Below are 17,791 nucleotides of genomic sequence, written 5' to 3'. Positions count from 1 at the left end.
CTAACTGTGGTTTCCCCAAGTCCCTGGCATTACGTTGGTCTTAATGAACCTGGCATTACGTTGGTCTTAATGGAGATGCTTGGGATTGAATTGTGGACCTTATGCAAATGTGTGCAAAACATGTACTCAGATCTGCAGTTATAAGGCAGTATACAAATTAAACAAACAACAAGCAAACAAAAAATACCACTGATCTATAATGCCTCCCCATGAGAGACAAGCAGAAGATATAGGGGCAGGGTGTGGTTGGTTGTCTGTGGTTGTCTGCAGTTTGTTTGCATTTGTGAGGGGAGAGGGCCTGTTGGGTCAGATAAACCAGATTGATTCATATGATGCCAGTGGATTGTTGTTGTTATCTTGTTGGGCTGTGTTTGTGATAAAGGGGAACCATACTGGGGCGAAGGCATCCTCTCCTGTTTGTCTCCGTGTCAGTTTCAGTTGGTTAGCTTTTCTGGTAAAGCCATTTCCCATACAGTTTGATACCATTGGTCCATGTTTACTCCTGACAGGTCTCTCCAGCGTCTGGCTATGAGGTTTCTGGCTGCTGAGAGTAGGTGGGTTATAAGCTCTGTATAATGTGAGTGGTCATTATGATCTTGGAAGATGTTCAGCAGGGCCAGTTCTGGGGTGAGTTCTAATACCTGTTTGTTTTAGTTATTTTAAATATTTCCTGTAGAAGTGCTGTCCAGAAGGGTTGGATTTTAGGGCATTCCCACCACATGTGGAGGTATGTGCCTATGGATGTGCAGCCTCTCCAACATCTTGGTGAGGTTCCTGGGTGTATCAGTGCCAGTTTCTGTGGTGTTAGGTAACACCCGTAGGTGAGTTTCAGAGTGAGTTTCCTTCTTTTGGCTGATGTGGACTTAAAGGGAGGTTTAGATCACATTCTAGTCCATTGGGTGGGGTTTATTTCATAGCCTATGCCATGCTCCTATTGTTCTCTCATTGCGTCAAAGGGGTTTGTGGGATTTTGGAGCAGTATGTTTTATATTGTGGGTACCATCCCTTTGCTGTGCCCCTCTGCTGTCAGGAGGTTCTTTAAGGTAGTCAAGGGCCTAGTGTAGTTTATCCTGCCACTTCTGGAGTTAGGTTGGGGGAATTCAGATTGGGAGGGTTTGGAATAAATAGGTTCGAGTTGGGAGGGTGACCATTTTGATCATGGGTATTTTGTCTATGAGGGTGAAGTTGGTGTTGTTCCATTTCCTCAAGCCACTGTTGAAATGTCAGCACAGGGGCTTGTAATTGTGGAGGTATAATTTGTTGAGGTTTTTGGTTATTTGAACTGCTAGGTACCTGAATTTGGTGTGGCAGAGTTTTATCTTTGTGATGTTGGTCAATCGCTTTTGAGTATGCAGCGGTGTGTGGGTGCTGACACATAGCCTCAGATTTTATAAAGTTTTCTTGTAGGCCTGACACCATTGCGAATGTGTTGAGTTCTTTAGTTAGGGTGGTTGCTGTGTTTATGGGGTCTGGTGTTGTGACCATCAGGTTGCCTAGTTTGTAGGTTTTACCTTTTATTTCCATACCCTTGATATCTGGAGCCGCTCGGAGTCGGATTGCTAGGGGTTCCAGGGCCAAGATGAATAGGAAGGGAGACAGTGGGCATCCTTGTTATGTGCCTCTTTGGATTGCTATGCTATTGGAGTCCATATTGTTAATTCTTCATTTTGCTGAGGCTTGGGAATAAATTTGTTCGAGGGTTTGTAGGAAGATGGGGCCAAATTTCATGTTATTTAATACTGCTAATAGATATTGCCATTATTTTTTTAAAGGGTTTTATAAACAAGAATAATGTTATAAAAACAAGTATACCAAGTTTTCTCATGTCATTTGTATACCACAAAAATAGCATAATAAATGTGGAAAAATATCTACAATGCATGTTTTATTATTAATGGTCAATGTACAGGTTCTTGGTTCATGAATTGGTTTAAACAGTTTGCAGTTTGGAAGGAAGGAAGGAAGGAAGGAAGGAAGGAAGGAAGGAAGGAAGGAAGGAAGGAAGAAAAGATACAGTGGTACCTCTGGTTAAGAACTTAATTCGTTCTGGAGGTCTGTTCTTAACCTGAAACTGTTCTTAATCTGAGATACCACTTTAGCTAATGGGGCCTCCCGCTGCTGCCACACCACTGGCGCACTATTTCTGTTCTCATCCTGGGGCAAAGTTCTTAACCCAAGGTACTACTTCCAGGTTAGCAGAGTCTGTAACCCAAAGTGTTTGTAACTGAGGTGTTTGTAACCCGAGTTACCACTGTATTTCCATTCTAAGCAAGCAAAGGCTTTGAGGAGGTGCCCTTGGTGCTGCTGGTCCTCAGGAGCTTCGCACAGTTGTGACACTTGCCATCTTGCCTTGCCGGAACTCCCCCAAGGTTCCATTTGTTAATCTTACTATCCTTATTGTGAAACAGAGAAGAAGTTAGTCTAGAAGGCAACAACAGAGGATGTCTCCATGCCACCCGGGGTGTGTGTGTCCCGAGTCAGGGGCGGAGTGAGGGGAGGGGGGTGAATGGAGCCCACAGCACCCACCCAGACCCTGCTTGTTGCACCCTCCTCGCACCGCCCTCCCTGGATCCGAGCCTTGCTTCCTTCAGAGGATGTACAACTGACTTCAATATCAATATCAAAATCATATTAAGAGTGACTTCAGTATCCTATTTAGAAAGGGAGAAGAGGGGCTGTGAGGACCTCATCATATTATCCTCATGTATTACTTTTATGGTCCATAAAGAAGGCTGATCGCCGAAGAATTGATGCTTTTGAATTATGGTGCTGGAGGAGACTCTTGAGAGTCCCATGGACTGCAAGACGATCAAACCTATCCATTCTTAAGGAAATCAGACCTGAGTGCTCCCTGGAAGGACAGATTGTGAAGCTGAGGCTCCAATACTTTGGCCACCTCATGAGAAGAGAAGAATCCTTGGAAAAGACCCTGATGTTGGGAAAGATTGAGGGCACTAGGAGAAGGGGACGACAGAGGACGAGATGGTTGGACAGTGTTCTTGAAGCTACGAACATGAGTTTGACCAAACTGCGGGAGGCAGTGCAAGACAGGAGTGCCTGGCGTGCTATGGTCCATGGGGTCACGAAGAGTCGAACACGACTAAACGACTAAACAACAACATTACTTTTAATCCTTGGTTTCTTAATGTACCCTTACATTGATTATTAAAAAATGTTTTATGTTGAACAGGTGCCAGTGGTGGCTGTCATGACAACAGGAGGAGGTGCCAGGGCATTCACAGCTTTGCATGGCAACCTCTATGGACTTCAAAAATTGAATCTCTTAGATTGTATTTCATACATCACTGGATCTTCTGGCTCCACATGGTAAGGATGGTGCAATGACAAGTTCCCTTTTGACATTTCTATGGTCCAGACTGCAGTGACTAAACAGTGGCCCATATATGGTTGCCCAGAAAATTTTCTGTGAAGGGGAACATGGATAATAGCCGGTGTGCTGTTAGAAACTTGCCAGGCTTGAAAGTAAGTAAAGTGTAAGGAAGTGGCCTTGTGCCAGAGGGCAAATGAGTGGGTCGCCTCCGTCACCTGCCTGGTAGTGAGAAAGACAAAAGCCAGTGTTTGTGAGTGAGCTGATCTTTGAAGCATATATCCTAGAGACACCACAGTCTTTGCTGTCCCTCATTCCAAGGAAACTTAATTCTTCGTAAGCGCCTAAAATCCCTGGAATCTTGCACTGTTCTGAGACAAGGGTGTCTGTATGATATATGGTTTATTTACACATGTATGCAACCTGAGCCTACGATGGAGGGGCTCATAGCATTAACACCTCAGAAGGTCTTGCTTCTCCCATAGTCACAGCTTTGGATTCTAGCAGTCGCTCGTACTCTTTGGCTTCTGCCTGCTTCTAGCTCAGTTTACACACACATTTACACTTTTAACCCAACACCCATCACAGGGACAGCTTATCCATTTCAAGCAAGTTTCTAGTCCTCGCGATCTCTTCAGGCCTTCCTCTTTCTCCTTGGTGCACTTTCCCAGTCACAGTTCCCAGTACCCAGACAGAGTGAATGAATGAAACTTTATTTGCCTCAGCCATCGGCCATAGCAACAAAAGAACATTGCGATGTACACAGAACAAAATAAAAAGTCAGTTATATAAAACACAGTTTAGGGTCCTGAATCAGCAATCAAATTCATACCCAGACAGCTTATTCAGTCCTACTCAGCCCCTACACTTGGCATGCCTAAGATTATGGGTTTCCGACACACCCGGGTGCAAGCATCAGTATCAGAGCTGCCCTGGTCCTTGCAGTGCTATGCAACAGTATATGCCATCTAATGCCACTGGCTGCATGACCAACCTGGAAGTTGTTTATTTTCAGTCCCTTATAGTTGCATTTTGTTTATCTTTAGCCTTTATCCAGTTTGGGGAGGGTGGAGGGGTTGTAGTTTTTTGGGTTTTTAAAAAATATATATAAAAAAGGGGCCTTCCTATTTCCTTTTGCTGACTGCTGAACACTTTCCTTAGGCTTTGACATTATTTGCACTGAAAAATCCCATGGGTATATCAAATTCCTTCCAAGCAACAACAACAACCCAGCCAACTTTTGCATGATTTTCTGGTTTTTCATAAAGATAATTGGTTGGTTGGGTTGTTTTTTTTTTTTTTTTGCTTTACTGATAATATTCGGTATGTCTAATAGCAATTTATTTTACACTCCCATTATTTTACACTTTGGGGAAGTCACTATCTCTCAGCCTAACCTGCCTCACAAGTTTGTTATGGGAACAGAATGGAGACAGGGAGAGCTATGTACGCCACCTTGAGCTCTGTGGAAGAAAGGCAGACTATAAATACAAAAATGAAAAAAATAATGAAAAAATAATAATGAAATGATTCTTCTCCCCTAGGGCCTTATCAAATCTTTATGAACATGCTGACTGGTCACAGCAAGACCTTTCAGGAGCAATTTCAGAGGCTCGCAAGAATATGACCAAATGCAAGCTGGACTTGTTTTCCCTCCAAAACTTAAAGGAATACAGTGCTGCACTGGAACATCGGCAAAAGCAAGGCTACAAAACGTGTATCACTGATCTTTGGGGACTTTTCATTGACAAAGCATTGAGCAACGGGGTAATATATATTTCTGTTTTTTATGCATTTTCTATTTTATGAAATTAAATCTGAGAGATTAAATCTGATGCATTAAATTTCTATGCTGCCCTTCATCATAAGGTTGCAGGGTGGTTCACAACATAAAAATACAAAACGAGAACACAAAATGCATAATAAAGACAAGAACCAGAGCAAAAGCAAACCAATAACCCCCATCCCATTTAAAAGGCCCTGGAATGTTAATTAGACACTGGCCTGGTTAAAGAGGAATGTTTTCATCGGGTCCCTAAAGATAAATAATGAAGGTGCCAGGCGTGCCTCCCTGGGGAGAGCATTCCACAAAAGGGGAGCTACCACAGAAAATACCTGTTCTCTTGTTGCCATCCTCCAGACCTCTCATGGAGGAGGCATATGAAGAGAGACCTCAGATTATGATGGCAGGGTCCAGGTTGGTTCAAATAAGGAGAGGCGGTCCTTGAGGTATTGCAGTCCTGAGCTGTTTAAGGCTTTATCGGTCAAAACGGTCCAGTATACCTGAAGGAGTGTCTCCACCCCCATCGTTCTGCCTGGACACTGAGGTCCAGTGGTGAGGCCTTCTGGCGGTTCCCTCATTACGAGAAGCCAAGTTACAGGGGACCAGGCAGAGGGCCTTCTCGGTAGTGGCACCCACCCTGTGGAATGCCCTCCCACCAGATGTCAAAGAGAAAAACAACTACCAGACTTTTAGAAGACATCTGAAGGCAGCCATGTTTAGGGAAGCTTTTAATGTTTAATAGATTATTGCATTTTAGTGTTCTGTTGGAAGCCGCCCAGAGTGGCTGGGGAAACCCAGCCAGATGGGCGGGGTCTAAATAAATAAATAAATAAATAAATAAATAAATAAATAAATAAATAACTGGCACTTGAAATTGGGCCCAGAAACTAAGTGGCAGCCAGGGTAGTAATGCCAGGATCGCTGTAATGTGCTCAGACCATCTTGTCTTGATGAGCAACCGGGCTGCTGAATTCTGCAACAACAGCAGTTTCCAAATCTCCTTCAAAGATAGCTCCACATATGATACTTTTTAGCATTCTAATTCTGATGTTACCAGAGCCTAGATAACAGAAGCTGCCATTGGATTGAATTTATAGTTGCTCCTGAAATTCTCCACCAGTCCTACTGGCTGGCAGAAAGCTGTGCGTGTAATTTCACAAAATATTTTCCAGGCAGCAGCTGAAATTCTCTTAATATTTTAAAGGACACCCCCCCTCCCCCCCAAAAAAAACAACCAACCACATTCTCAGCTAATTCCTCAGAGGAATTTCAACCCATCTTTCACTTCAGATGAAGCCTGTTGGGACGTGAACAGGGCCTGAGAGATGGTGGAGATGAAGCATTTTTAGATATGTGGATGAAATCAGGGTTAGCGATTAAGTTTGTCTTCTCACCACCCCTTCCTAATATTTGTTACTGCCTATAGGATTGGATTTCCTTGCCGTTTAAATAATTTGGTGTTATTTAAACCATTATTTTTAAAGAGATGCAGCGACACACTCTCAGGCCAGAAGCGTGGCCTGACTCACAGTCAAAACCCCCTGCCTATATACATGGTACTCAACACCAAGGACCACTATAGCCTTGCAGAATTTAAAGGTAATGTTATCCATATTGTATTTGATTTGAAACTGAAAAAGCTCCCACGGTGACTTGACTTAGTATTGACTTTATGATTAACACTTTTTCATATTTAATGTATTACTTTATTTATATACCACTAAATGCCATGGTAGGCATATAAATGGTTTACAAGTATAAAAACTAGTTACACAAGCAAGCATGAAAATCTGCTCCAATGCTGAAAGATCCCTCTTGTATTGAGGGAACTGTAAAAACAGCACCCCTTCATAGATTGAAGACCTTTAGAATGCAAAGGGGGATCAGAACGCCACTTCTGTGCCTTTACGTCATACCCTGATAGGTCTTAGCCTTAAGAAGAGGTGTTTACCTATCCTTTCAGCTGAGCATCCTAAGAAAGAAGGTCTCTTTTTCAGCTAGAGTGAGATAAAACTAGTGCCTGCTCACTGGACATGAGGTGGGAGTCTAGCTGAGCCGTGTGAGACCTATGCTTTGCATTTCACAGCACCAGGAAGGCCAGGGGTGGGGAGGTCAGAAATATCTTCCCCTTCTTACAATAGGAGCCTTCCTTATTTCCAGAGTAGGTCATGTGACCATCCAGAAATGTTTGCACTTGCACTCAAAATGGTGATTCTAGCCTTGGATACCTATGGAAGCAGAAGGCCACTCCTTGGAGGTGAAGTTCAAAACTGCGCTTAGATAGTAGTTCCAATTTGGTAAGGTCAAATTAGCCAACCCATCATAAGAGAAAGATACAGTAGTGGTAAGAACTTGGTGACAAGGAACACAGATGACTGCAGGTAGTGATTGGACGGCTGCCGCTTTATTTATTTCCCTGGATTAATCTGCTTTGTTTCCCATGCCCTCGGTTATCCACAAAGTGTCTTGGGATATCCTCACTTTTTTGAACAAGTGGGCTCTTGCTTCTTTTTAATGAAAAGACTGGTGTGCAAGGGATCCTCATTATCGTGGCAGAAAGGAGTTCCACAAACAAAGGATACAACCCACTATTTATGGTAGCTTCCCTACATCTACCACTTTAAATAATTGTAGCTGAGATACATAATTATCTCAGATTGTTTGAAGACAATCTTGTAATACATTTAATTAAGACTTAGCCAAACGGGGTCCTCCAGCTTCACTGCTCTTTCTGAATGCTATAACATTGGGGAAGCATCTTGACAATTTATGGAGGGCTTGTAAGAGGATCAAGAGTACAACAAACTTATCAATTGCAGCGCTAGTATTCCCAGGAATTCCCAGTATCTGGGGTGCTTTTATTCTTCTGGTGAACCCCAGAATGTGGGCATGAACCTTTGCCCTAATTCTGATGGATGATCATATCACAACATCACATAGCATCATCATGAAGTCAAACAGAGTCAGGTCAATGCTATCTGACATCACTTTTGAGCTTGCTGGGAAGGTAAAATGGTGCCCACCAGCTGAGAATGGGAACCACAAACCACAACTCTCCACTCCTTGTGAACTAAAAATAATTTTTGCTCAGTTTTTAAAATAATTTTTGTACCTGTTCCAAAAAAACACACATTGTGTATCACAATATACCGTAAGCTTCTGCTTTTCTTTCTCTTTTCTGACATGTGAATATATCTCCTATGATAAATAAGTTACTCAAAGTGCAACAATCACAAACTCAGATTTCACCAAAGCAAACTTTTAATTTGAACCTATAATTGCTTTTGTCCTGTTATAGAATGGATGGAATTCACTCCTTTTGAGGTTGGAATAATAAAATATGGGGCCTATGTTCGTGCTGAGGACTTTGGAAGTAAATTCTTCATGGGACGCCTGATGAGGAAACTTCCAGAATCTGGAATCTGTTTCATGAAAGGTGACTTAAATTCTCTACTTTTACAAACATGAGTTGCAGATACCATTTTCAAGATACTATAATGTTAAAAATCCCTCAAATTCCCATGGGGAAAAAATCTGATTGTAGCATGGAGGTTTGTTTACTTCCTAAAAAATCACAAAGGCTATTCTACTCTACATACTTGCTTAGCAACAAGCTCCACTGACTTTAGGATAGTGTGAAAGAGGTTGAGCTTTTACTGAGGCAAATAATTGCCCAGTTCAGCTTATTCACTGAGGAAAATTTATACAATGTGATTTCTACATCCCCTGTTTACCTCATGTAAGCAACACTTACGTGGTGCCAATCAGTATGCAAAACAGTACATTCTGGATAAAATCAGAGTGGTGTAGCAAAAACCAGCCTGACTTCACATTAAACTCTCCATGCACAGATTTGTTGTTGTTGTTTAGTCGTTTAGTCGTGTCCGACTCTTCATGACCCCATGGGCCATAGCACACCAGGCACTCCTGTCTTCCACTGCCTCCCGCAGTTTGGTCAAACTCATGTTCATAGCTTTGAGAACACTGTCCAACCATCTCATCCTCTGTCGCCCCCTTCTCCTAGTGCCCTCCATCTTTCCCAACATCAGGGTCTTTTCCAGGGAGTCTTCTCTTCTCATGAGGTGGCCAAAGTATTGAAGCCTCAGCTTCAGGATCTGTCCTTCCAGTGAGCACTCAGGGCTGATTTCCTTCAGAATGGATAGGTTTGATCTTCTTGCAGTCCAAGAAGAGTCCAAGAGTCTCCTCCAGCACCATAATTCAAAAGCATCAATTCTTCTGCGATCAGCCTTATTTATGGTCCAGCTCTCACTTCCATACATCACTACTGGGAAAACCATAGCTTTAACTATACGGACCTTTGTCGGCAAGGTGATGTCTCTGCTTTTTAAGATGATGTCTAGGTTTGTCATTGCTTTTCTCCCAAGAAGCAGGTGTCTTGATGGGCATTAACCCTGCATGCATCTTGGAAGTAATGTTGCTAGGAGTCTGATCTCATATGAATGCATTTGGTGTGTCTCCCTCAATTTACACTTGTTTCTAAAGCCTTTTCTTCTGTTTCCATCTGTTTAACTACTGTATCTGCTGTGTTAAAACATTTTAAAATGTTTAGCCTGTTTACTAAAGCAACCCTTCCAAATTTGGTATCATCTATTAATTTGGCACATTGACACAGTGTCATCTAAGAAATAGTGAACTGAAGCCTATACAGCACCTATCCCTCCACAACACTAATTCATTCCTTAAGACAACTCCATTATTGTTTTGCCTAGAATATTCACAGGACTAGTAGAGTCAAAGATTACTGTCAGTTGCTAGAGGAGAACTAACTTTCCTTCCTGGATTGTATTCGGTAATAGCATTGACAGAGTCAAAGAAAGGTTGTTGGAAACTCAACTGAAGAATTATCTTCTTTGAGTTAGAGTGCCCAATTCAAACCCTGATAATGTTGTAAAGGACATTGTAAAATGTTATCTTTCTTTGAAACACTGAACTTCAGTTAGTCCTCACACACCTTTCCAAGGGAACCAAGAAAGATGCAAAATGATTGTTTTATTGCAAATATCCGATGTGAGGGCTTTCAAACATTGTGCTTTAGGTTATTTTCGCTTTGCTTTTCGCTTTCCTTAAAAGGTGTGGCTCACCTGGAGCTTAACATAGGTGTGGCTAATCCCCGGCCTGAAGACCCGATGAGACCAACCCCAAGCAATTTTTGGTGCCCCCCCCCGCAAGACCCCATTAATTTTGGTGGTGACAACAGAGCGGGAAAAGAAAGTAGTCACAACAAACTGGGATGCAGATCGCCCCTCCTCATTCATGCGATCAATCATTTGACGAGATCAAACATTTCTTATGATGTTTGCACTTCTTACTTGATCTCTCCCTACTTTTCTCTAGGTGTGTGGAGTAATGTATTTTCTTATAACCTACTGGATTCCTGGCGTGCACTTGATTCTTCGGAAGAAGGCCTGTGGTACAAGCTTACCAGGGACAGAGTAGAGGATATTGGTTAGTCATGCATGTTTCATTTTACATTACATTTGGTTTTACAAGAACCAACCCAACCCACGGGACTTAATGTCTTGTTAGGATTAAGCTTTGGTTTACTGGCCTGTCATCTAGCACCAATATACTGACAAAATTCCTGCCTAAGCTAGCAGCAAATATAGCAGTAGGTTTTGCAACTTCCATTGCTGTATTTTCAAAGGAAGGCAGTGCAGTTTTATGCCAATAAGAAATTAACCCATGGCACCAGGTGTGTGGTTGCCCACATATTGAACACATGTAAATGGGGATTTGCCTGCAGTGCAGAGCTGATCTCTTCCACTTTTCCCTGAGCTTGAATTTAGATTTATTTGCCGGTCTGGTTGGCTTGGAAGGGTGGCATCATCTTGTTCTTCAGCTCAGGAAGCAAAATATCTTGGGAGAGTCCTGATGATATGGTATGTAAGGCAGAGCCTGCACCCATCATGAGGAATGAACTCTGCGCCTGACGTACCTACTTTTAATAGGGTTTAGCTGAATGTGCAAAGCCCACCTCTGTACGCATTCATTTTATATGAACAGATACCTGAATATGGCTTCCGCAATATGGTATATCTTTGATAAATATACAGCCGTCACATAATCAGGGGGAACCCTTGTTATTTCACTATACATCAGTTCATATCATTGCATGTGTTCCTTACGACTGCTTCAGTAAGTAAAGTTTGCAATTTATTCTGACTTGCAGAAGAAAGACCACCTCAGCCACCAAAAGCAGATGAACTGAATACTCACCTGGTTATCCCTGCCAATAAATTCATGAAGATCCTTCGTGAAGTCTTAACAGAAAGCATAACAACCTCAAAGTTCTACAATTTCATAAAGGAATTCCAATTAAATGATGGATATCTAGATAATAAGAATTTTGCCATATGGAAAGGTATGTGGTTAGGGCTTGACTAACCAAGTTGGCCAGACTGATCTCCAAGTTGTAAATTTTAACTGGGTTGATGATAATTAATTGAATAAAAAAATTATTTATGCTTTTCAGATTTATACATTTCACTAATTTGACAATCATTTTAACATTTCAAAACTTGACTTCCTTCCCCCTCTTTATGCAGTTCCTTAAATTTATTTTTAATATCTTCTGCATATCCAAATTAACTTAATTTGCTCATTTATTCATCTACTTTAAATATATACTCTTATCAAACTGTAGGTTATTACAATAATCTTGCCAATGTTCTTATCTGTTTACAGTTTATCTGTAAATATTCAACAAACCATTTCCATTCTTTAATAAAAAGTTTGTTATCTTGATTTCTTATTCGTCTGGGAAGTTTCACCATTACTGCATATTTCATAAGTTTTTATATCCATTCTTCTTTTGCTGGGACTTCTGCCTCTTTCCATTTAGGGGCAAGTAACATTCTTGCCGCTGTAGCAGCGTACATGAAGAAGTTTCTATATAGTTTCGGAAGTTCTGTCCCTATAATTCCCAAAAGAAAAGCTTCTGGGCTTTTTTTACAAACATTATTTTAAACATCCTTTTCAATTCAGTATATATCATTTCCTAGTAAGCTTTAACCTTACTACAAGACCACCACATATGATAAAAAAGAACCTTCTTTCTCTTTACGTTTCCAAAACTTCTTTGATTTAGACTTGTACATTTTTGCCAATTTACTCGGTGTTAGATACCATCAATATATCATTTTCATGTAATTTTCTCTTAGATCATAACATGCTGTCAGTTTTATATCCATATTCCACAATCCTTCCCATGCTTCCATATCTATATGATGACCAATATCTATTGCCTAATGTATCAACTGAGGATTTTACTTGCTCATCCTTTGTCTCCCATTCCAATAATATTCCAATAATATTTTATACATTTTAGACAACACTTTTACATTACATTCCAACAGGTCTCTCTCCAGTTGTGATATTTGTTGGGAAAGGAGCAATGGATCTTGAGCTTTGGAATGCAAAGTTCTTTAGAACTGCAGGCAAATACAGAAAACTAGGAAAGTGTAGATTAATTAAAGTAGCAGCAGACTGTTAATTGCTAACCATGATATTTACCTTTCAGATACTGCTCTAGACACTCTTCCCAACCAGCTGACAGCTACATCAGAATACCTGTCCATCGTAGATACTGCAGCATATATAGATATCAGCTACCCACCGCTCCTGAGGCCTGAGAGGAAAGTGGATGTCATTATACATTTAAATTATTCTTCAGGATCACAAACATCTGTGAGACATTTTGAGTTTTTGAATCATTGCTTTCTAGTTTTACATTGATTATGAACCCTAGAGAAAATGATAAGCATTGTCACAGTGTAATGTAGCTTTGTCTCATGGGTTGCCCCCATTTTGTGAAGCCGTCTCACACCATTACCAGTAGAAACACGATGGGCTCATACGCATACTAAGCTGTTCCATATGGGCTGATCAGAGCATGCTGCAGCCGCTGCTACCCACAACTTTTACTGAACAGCCTCCAGTTGGAAGCCATAGCTTCTGAAGTCCATAGTTGGTTGGCTTTAAACAGAAGCAACTTCAGTTAAGTGTGACCTTATTTTCAAACGCCTCAGTTTCCTTTCTCAGCTGTCACTCTTAGCATCTCACCCTCGGTCTTCACAATAGTTGGTTTCACTGATAAATTCCCTAAATTGATAGTGGGGCAATTGTACATATATTTCAAAATGACCAAATTTAAATCTGAAATTGATAAAACAAATTAAAGCTTCAGCGTTTTGCAGGTCTTTTTTACTACACGATAACATTTAACTGGCTGCTTGACAAAGCCAGGCCTGCTGGACCTATAATAGAATCATAGAATTGTAGAGTTGGAAGGGACCCCAAGAGGCATCTAGTCCAATCCCCTACAATGCAGGAATCTCAGCTAAAGCATCTATGGCAGATGGCCACCCAAACTCTGCTTAAAAACCTCCAAGATTCAAGTACCAGTCTGGTTGACTATATGGATTCTCTCCCTCTCTCTGTGTAATATATTATTCTTCACGATAGGCAGCAAAATGAGATAGTCCTCGGAGTTGATGATACAGCAGACTACTCATTAGTTATTAGGATCCAGTATTACAGGGGTATGGCCCCTCTGTTTCCTGCTTTTCACCTTGGTCTTTGCTACTTTTCCACTACCATTGAGTCTTTATCTTAGACCTGCTTCCCTTCCTACTCCTGGCTTGCTTTTTGTCACTGTGGCCTCTGAATTGTGGATATAAGTTAAGTTTTTGTGATTTTGCTTTGCTGCCTGGATTTAGACTTTTTCATGATTCTAGAGATTCATTGGACTAGTCAGTCCGTGATGATGATCATACAGTGGGACATTAGTGAAACATGTGGGTTATAACTAGGGTTGGGTTCATCAGCCTATGAGTTATTTTTTTGCGGGTTGAGAATTCAGTTCTAGGTTCAGATCCCACCCCAAGGAAAATCTGGGAGTCTAATTTGGATATCTGAGGAAAATGTCCTTCCCTTGTCCCTGGACACTCACACCTGATATATGGCCAGATAATTTTATTCCCATTAACAAAAGGCACCAGCAAAAAAATATATAGCAACAGACAAATCCACAAATATGCCTCCAGGTTCAAAACTTCACACTTCTGACTGAGGTCAAATGTGTCCCTGAAAGTCTATGTCCATTGACCTCACTTACAGATATGCCAATAATGCAGTCATTGAATTGGAGTCCTTATCCCACACTGCCAAGACAAAAAAAAACAAACAAACCCTGTGAACATTGCAATATACAGTGATCCAGCAGGTGGCTCAAGCAAATGTAGTGTTGTGATTCAGATCTTGTAGTTTCCAATGGAATACAAACACTGTGACAATGTTCTAGATATTTATTGAAAATAGATATTTATTGAATAGATATTTATTGAAAATTCAGACCTGGGAAAGCTGGCCTCCGTAATAAGACAGCATATAGTTTGAAACACCTCTGATGTAAATGTACCAGGTGGCCAATCAGAAACTGCTTACCAAATGGTTCCATCTTCATAATGGTTTTGAGATTTCCATTACATGAGGACTAACCCAGTTCAGACCAGTTGGCATATTGTAAGAAAGAACTGAAGTGGGAAATTGATTGGAGATAAAGCCAAATACAGTTATTCCCCAGCTGGGTTCCAGACTCCCAGACACTCAAGATCAGGGGTGGGGAACCTGTGCTCCTCCAGATGTTGCTGAATTACAACTCCCATTACCCCAACCATTGGTCATGCTGGCTGCTGCTGATGGGAGTTGTAGTTCAGCAACATCTGGAGGGCCACAGTGCCTCTCCCCTGCCCTAGTTGATGGCACAGGTTTATATTAGAATGGAGGATTTCTCTGCTGTTCTGTTTTACCTTCCGGTGCTACTTCTTCTTGCCTTCATGCTACTTCTCATCAAAAGTTAATCATGCTCTTCTCTCACTTGTCAACCAGATGAGAATTAGCCAGGCATCTTAATGATTATCTGTATTTTTATTGTTTAAATGGTGTTTTATGTTTGAATGGAGTACACCTCCCGATATGGTGGCATCAAAATACTTTGATATACAAGTTAATGCAAAGATAGTGAGTTGTGAACCAGTAAGTAAGTCCATAATTCACATTTGATCTTTCACCGAGGACTCGCTTAAAAGGTAAAGGGACCCCTGACCATTAGGTCCAGTCGTGACTGACTCTGGGGTTGCAGCGCTCATCTCGTGTTATTGGCCAAAGGAGCCGGCGTACAGCTTCCAGGTCATGTGGCCAGCATGACAAAGTCGCTTCTGGCAAACCAGAGCAGCACATAGAAATGTCATTTACATGCTTGGAGCGGTACCTATGTATCTACTTGCACTTTGACGTGCTTTTGAACTGCTAGGTTGGCAGGAGCTGGGAACTGAGCAACGGGAGCTCACCCCGTCGCAGGGATTCAAACCACCAACCTTCTGATCAGCAAGCCCTAGCTCTGTGGTTTAACCTATAGCGCCACCTGCGTCCCAAGAACTCGCTTAGACATCCATTAAAAAGTAGGAATCTCTCATCTCCAGATCCTCATTTGCTTCCTCTTGAAAGATTTATTTATGTAATGTGTGTAAAGCAGTTCAAAATAAACTCAAAGGACACACTCCGCTTCTCTAGAGGAGCAACACCCATTCATGGATTCCCATAGGCTCAGTAGAGTCAGGTTTGTCTCCACCTGCCTATCACACATAAATGCACATGAAGTCTGCACATCACGGTGGGAAGTGAAGTGTATGGGAAGGTCTCAAACCTAAGCATCTTTGTATCTAAAAAACCAAAATACATTATTTCAGTAAGGGCGTAGTCTCATTTCAGTTTTTGTCTTACGATAATCCAGCCTTTACACGAAGCCTCCAGATACTTTGCCAAGCAAGGAATTCCTTTCCCCAAAATAGATCTGAGTCATATTAAGGATAAGGATCTGAAGGAGTGCTATGTCTTTGAAGATCTCGAGAATTCAAAAGCACCCATTGTGATTTTCTTTCCCCTGATAAATGACACATTCCGAAAATATAAAGCACCAGGTAAGTGTTTGTTTGTTTGTTTGTTTGTTTGTTTGTTTGTTTGTTAGCTGGGAGTGCCCAGAGCTGCCTGGGAATTTTTAGAAGTAAAAATATATTGTGATGGGTTGTTTTTTAATGGATAGAGTAATTTCTGAGTTTTGACACATCACACCAGAAATCAGGTGAAATCATACCAAAGTCATCGCCCTCACCTTGGGAACTCTTGTGCTGGGTTTAGCAGTGATATCTTGGCAGGCACCCATTTCTCATTTACACCAGCTTTTCGCCCAAACAAGGACCCCACCCCCAAATATGCTGTTTTGCTGGCACAGCTAATGCGACCATATTAACATTGGGGTACCTGTTCATGCAAATACCTTCCCATTTTGGATGGGAACTTTTCCTGTGCAGAAATAGCATATTTATTGGATCTCATTTCAAAAGTGCCACTGATCAGCTTTTGCAAAGAGGAAGACAACACATGCAGAGAAAAGTAGACTTTGAGTGTCAGTAATGTGATAATGACCTTTGTTTTGCAGGTGTGGAACGCAGCCCCTCTGAACTGAAGCAGGGTGACGTTAATGTGACTGGTCCCTTTTCTCCATATGGACTCCAAAGCTTTACATATACAGAGGAGGATTTTGATAAACTGGTGGGATTGACCAGCTACAATATTCAGAATAATGAAGATTCGATCCTCCACGCTTTGCGAAGAGCAGTAGAGAGAAAAAGACACCAAACAAAATAGGCATTATGGGGAAACCTATCCAGAAGATAGATGCATATCTTTTGCATTGAGTTAATCATTATATATTTATATATAATAATGTGCTATGTTTTCCACAGATTAGTTCATCTTCACTGGCTACCTCAGCTTAAAATAATATAGTCTTACTGCACTTTGAAAATGTATGTAGCCCAGTAGTTTGCAAACCATTTGTTCTGGAAACCTAAAGAATTTGACTTAGCTGCTACTCAGGACTTTCCTGAGCCCCCTGTTATGTACAGTGGTACCTCGAGTTACAAACGCTTCGAGTTATAAACACTTCAGGTTACAAACTCCGCTAACCCAAAAGTAGTACCTTGGGTTGAGAACTTTGCCCCATGATGGGAACGGAAATGAGAACGGAAATGAGAACAGGGCAGCGGGAGGCCCCATTAGTGAAAGCGCGCCTCAGGTTAAGAAGAAGAAGAGTTTGGATTTGATATCTTGTTTTATCACTACCCTAAGGAGTCTCAAAGTGGCTAACAATCTCCTTTCCCTTCTTCCCCCACAACAAACACTCTGTGAGTCGTCCGTGCCTGGACCTATTGGTCAGGGGTCCCTTTACCTTTACCTTTTTACACTTTTGTCTTTATGAAACAAACTGGAGATTGTCAATATAAGCTAATAATTTATGTTTACTCTTTTTCCTCCAGTAGTTTTACACATGGAGGGATTCTTCAGGGAACTGGTGGCATATTATTTATTAACAATTAAACTTGCAGGCTACTACTCAGCTGTATTGTCCTCAAAACAGTGTGTTGAGTTTTTCTGTTTCTTTTACACAAGGCTGCCATGATAAAAATCCAGTTCAGCCACAATCCTGAAAATCCGAAGGGGTAAAAAGGAAGAGTACGATGGGCCAAAGGATTATGAGATAGAACTGTTCTTGACCTCAGATTTCAAGAGAACAAGGCCTGCTGGATTTTCCTAGGGAA

General features: G+C 41.4%; 1 protein-coding gene across 2 annotated transcripts in view; it reads left to right on the top strand.

Moving 5' to 3' along the window:
- Positions 1–17,589, top strand: part of LOC118083588 (cytosolic phospholipase A2 epsilon) — a 46,934-nt gene extending 29,345 nt beyond the window's left edge. For both annotated transcript variants that reach the window (XM_035112122.2, XM_035112132.2), the window contains exons 12-20: positions 3,191–3,327; positions 4,873–5,095; positions 6,596–6,710; positions 8,410–8,547; positions 10,467–10,577; positions 11,302–11,493; positions 12,652–12,818; positions 15,925–16,111; positions 16,630–17,589. In XM_035112122.2, the coding sequence (XP_034968013.2) occupies positions 3,191–3,327; positions 4,873–5,095; positions 6,596–6,710; positions 8,410–8,547; positions 10,467–10,577; positions 11,302–11,493; positions 12,652–12,818; positions 15,925–16,111; positions 16,630–16,838 (1,479 nt within the window). In that variant the 3' untranslated portion in view covers positions 16,839–17,589. The remainder of the gene's footprint in view (positions 1–3,190; positions 3,328–4,872; positions 5,096–6,595; positions 6,711–8,409; positions 8,548–10,466; positions 10,578–11,301; positions 11,494–12,651; positions 12,819–15,924; positions 16,112–16,629) is intronic.
- The last annotated feature ends 202 nt before the right edge of the window (positions 17,590–17,791 follow it).

Source organism: Zootoca vivipara, chromosome 1 (genome assembly GCF_963506605.1).
Source record: "Zootoca vivipara chromosome 1, rZooViv1.1, whole genome shotgun sequence".
In the NCBI taxonomy this organism is placed as follows: Eukaryota; Metazoa; Chordata; class Lepidosauria; order Squamata; family Lacertidae; genus Zootoca; species Zootoca vivipara.
The sequence above is the reverse complement of the archived record's forward strand: the minus strand, read 5'-3'. Positions and strand labels throughout refer to the sequence as shown.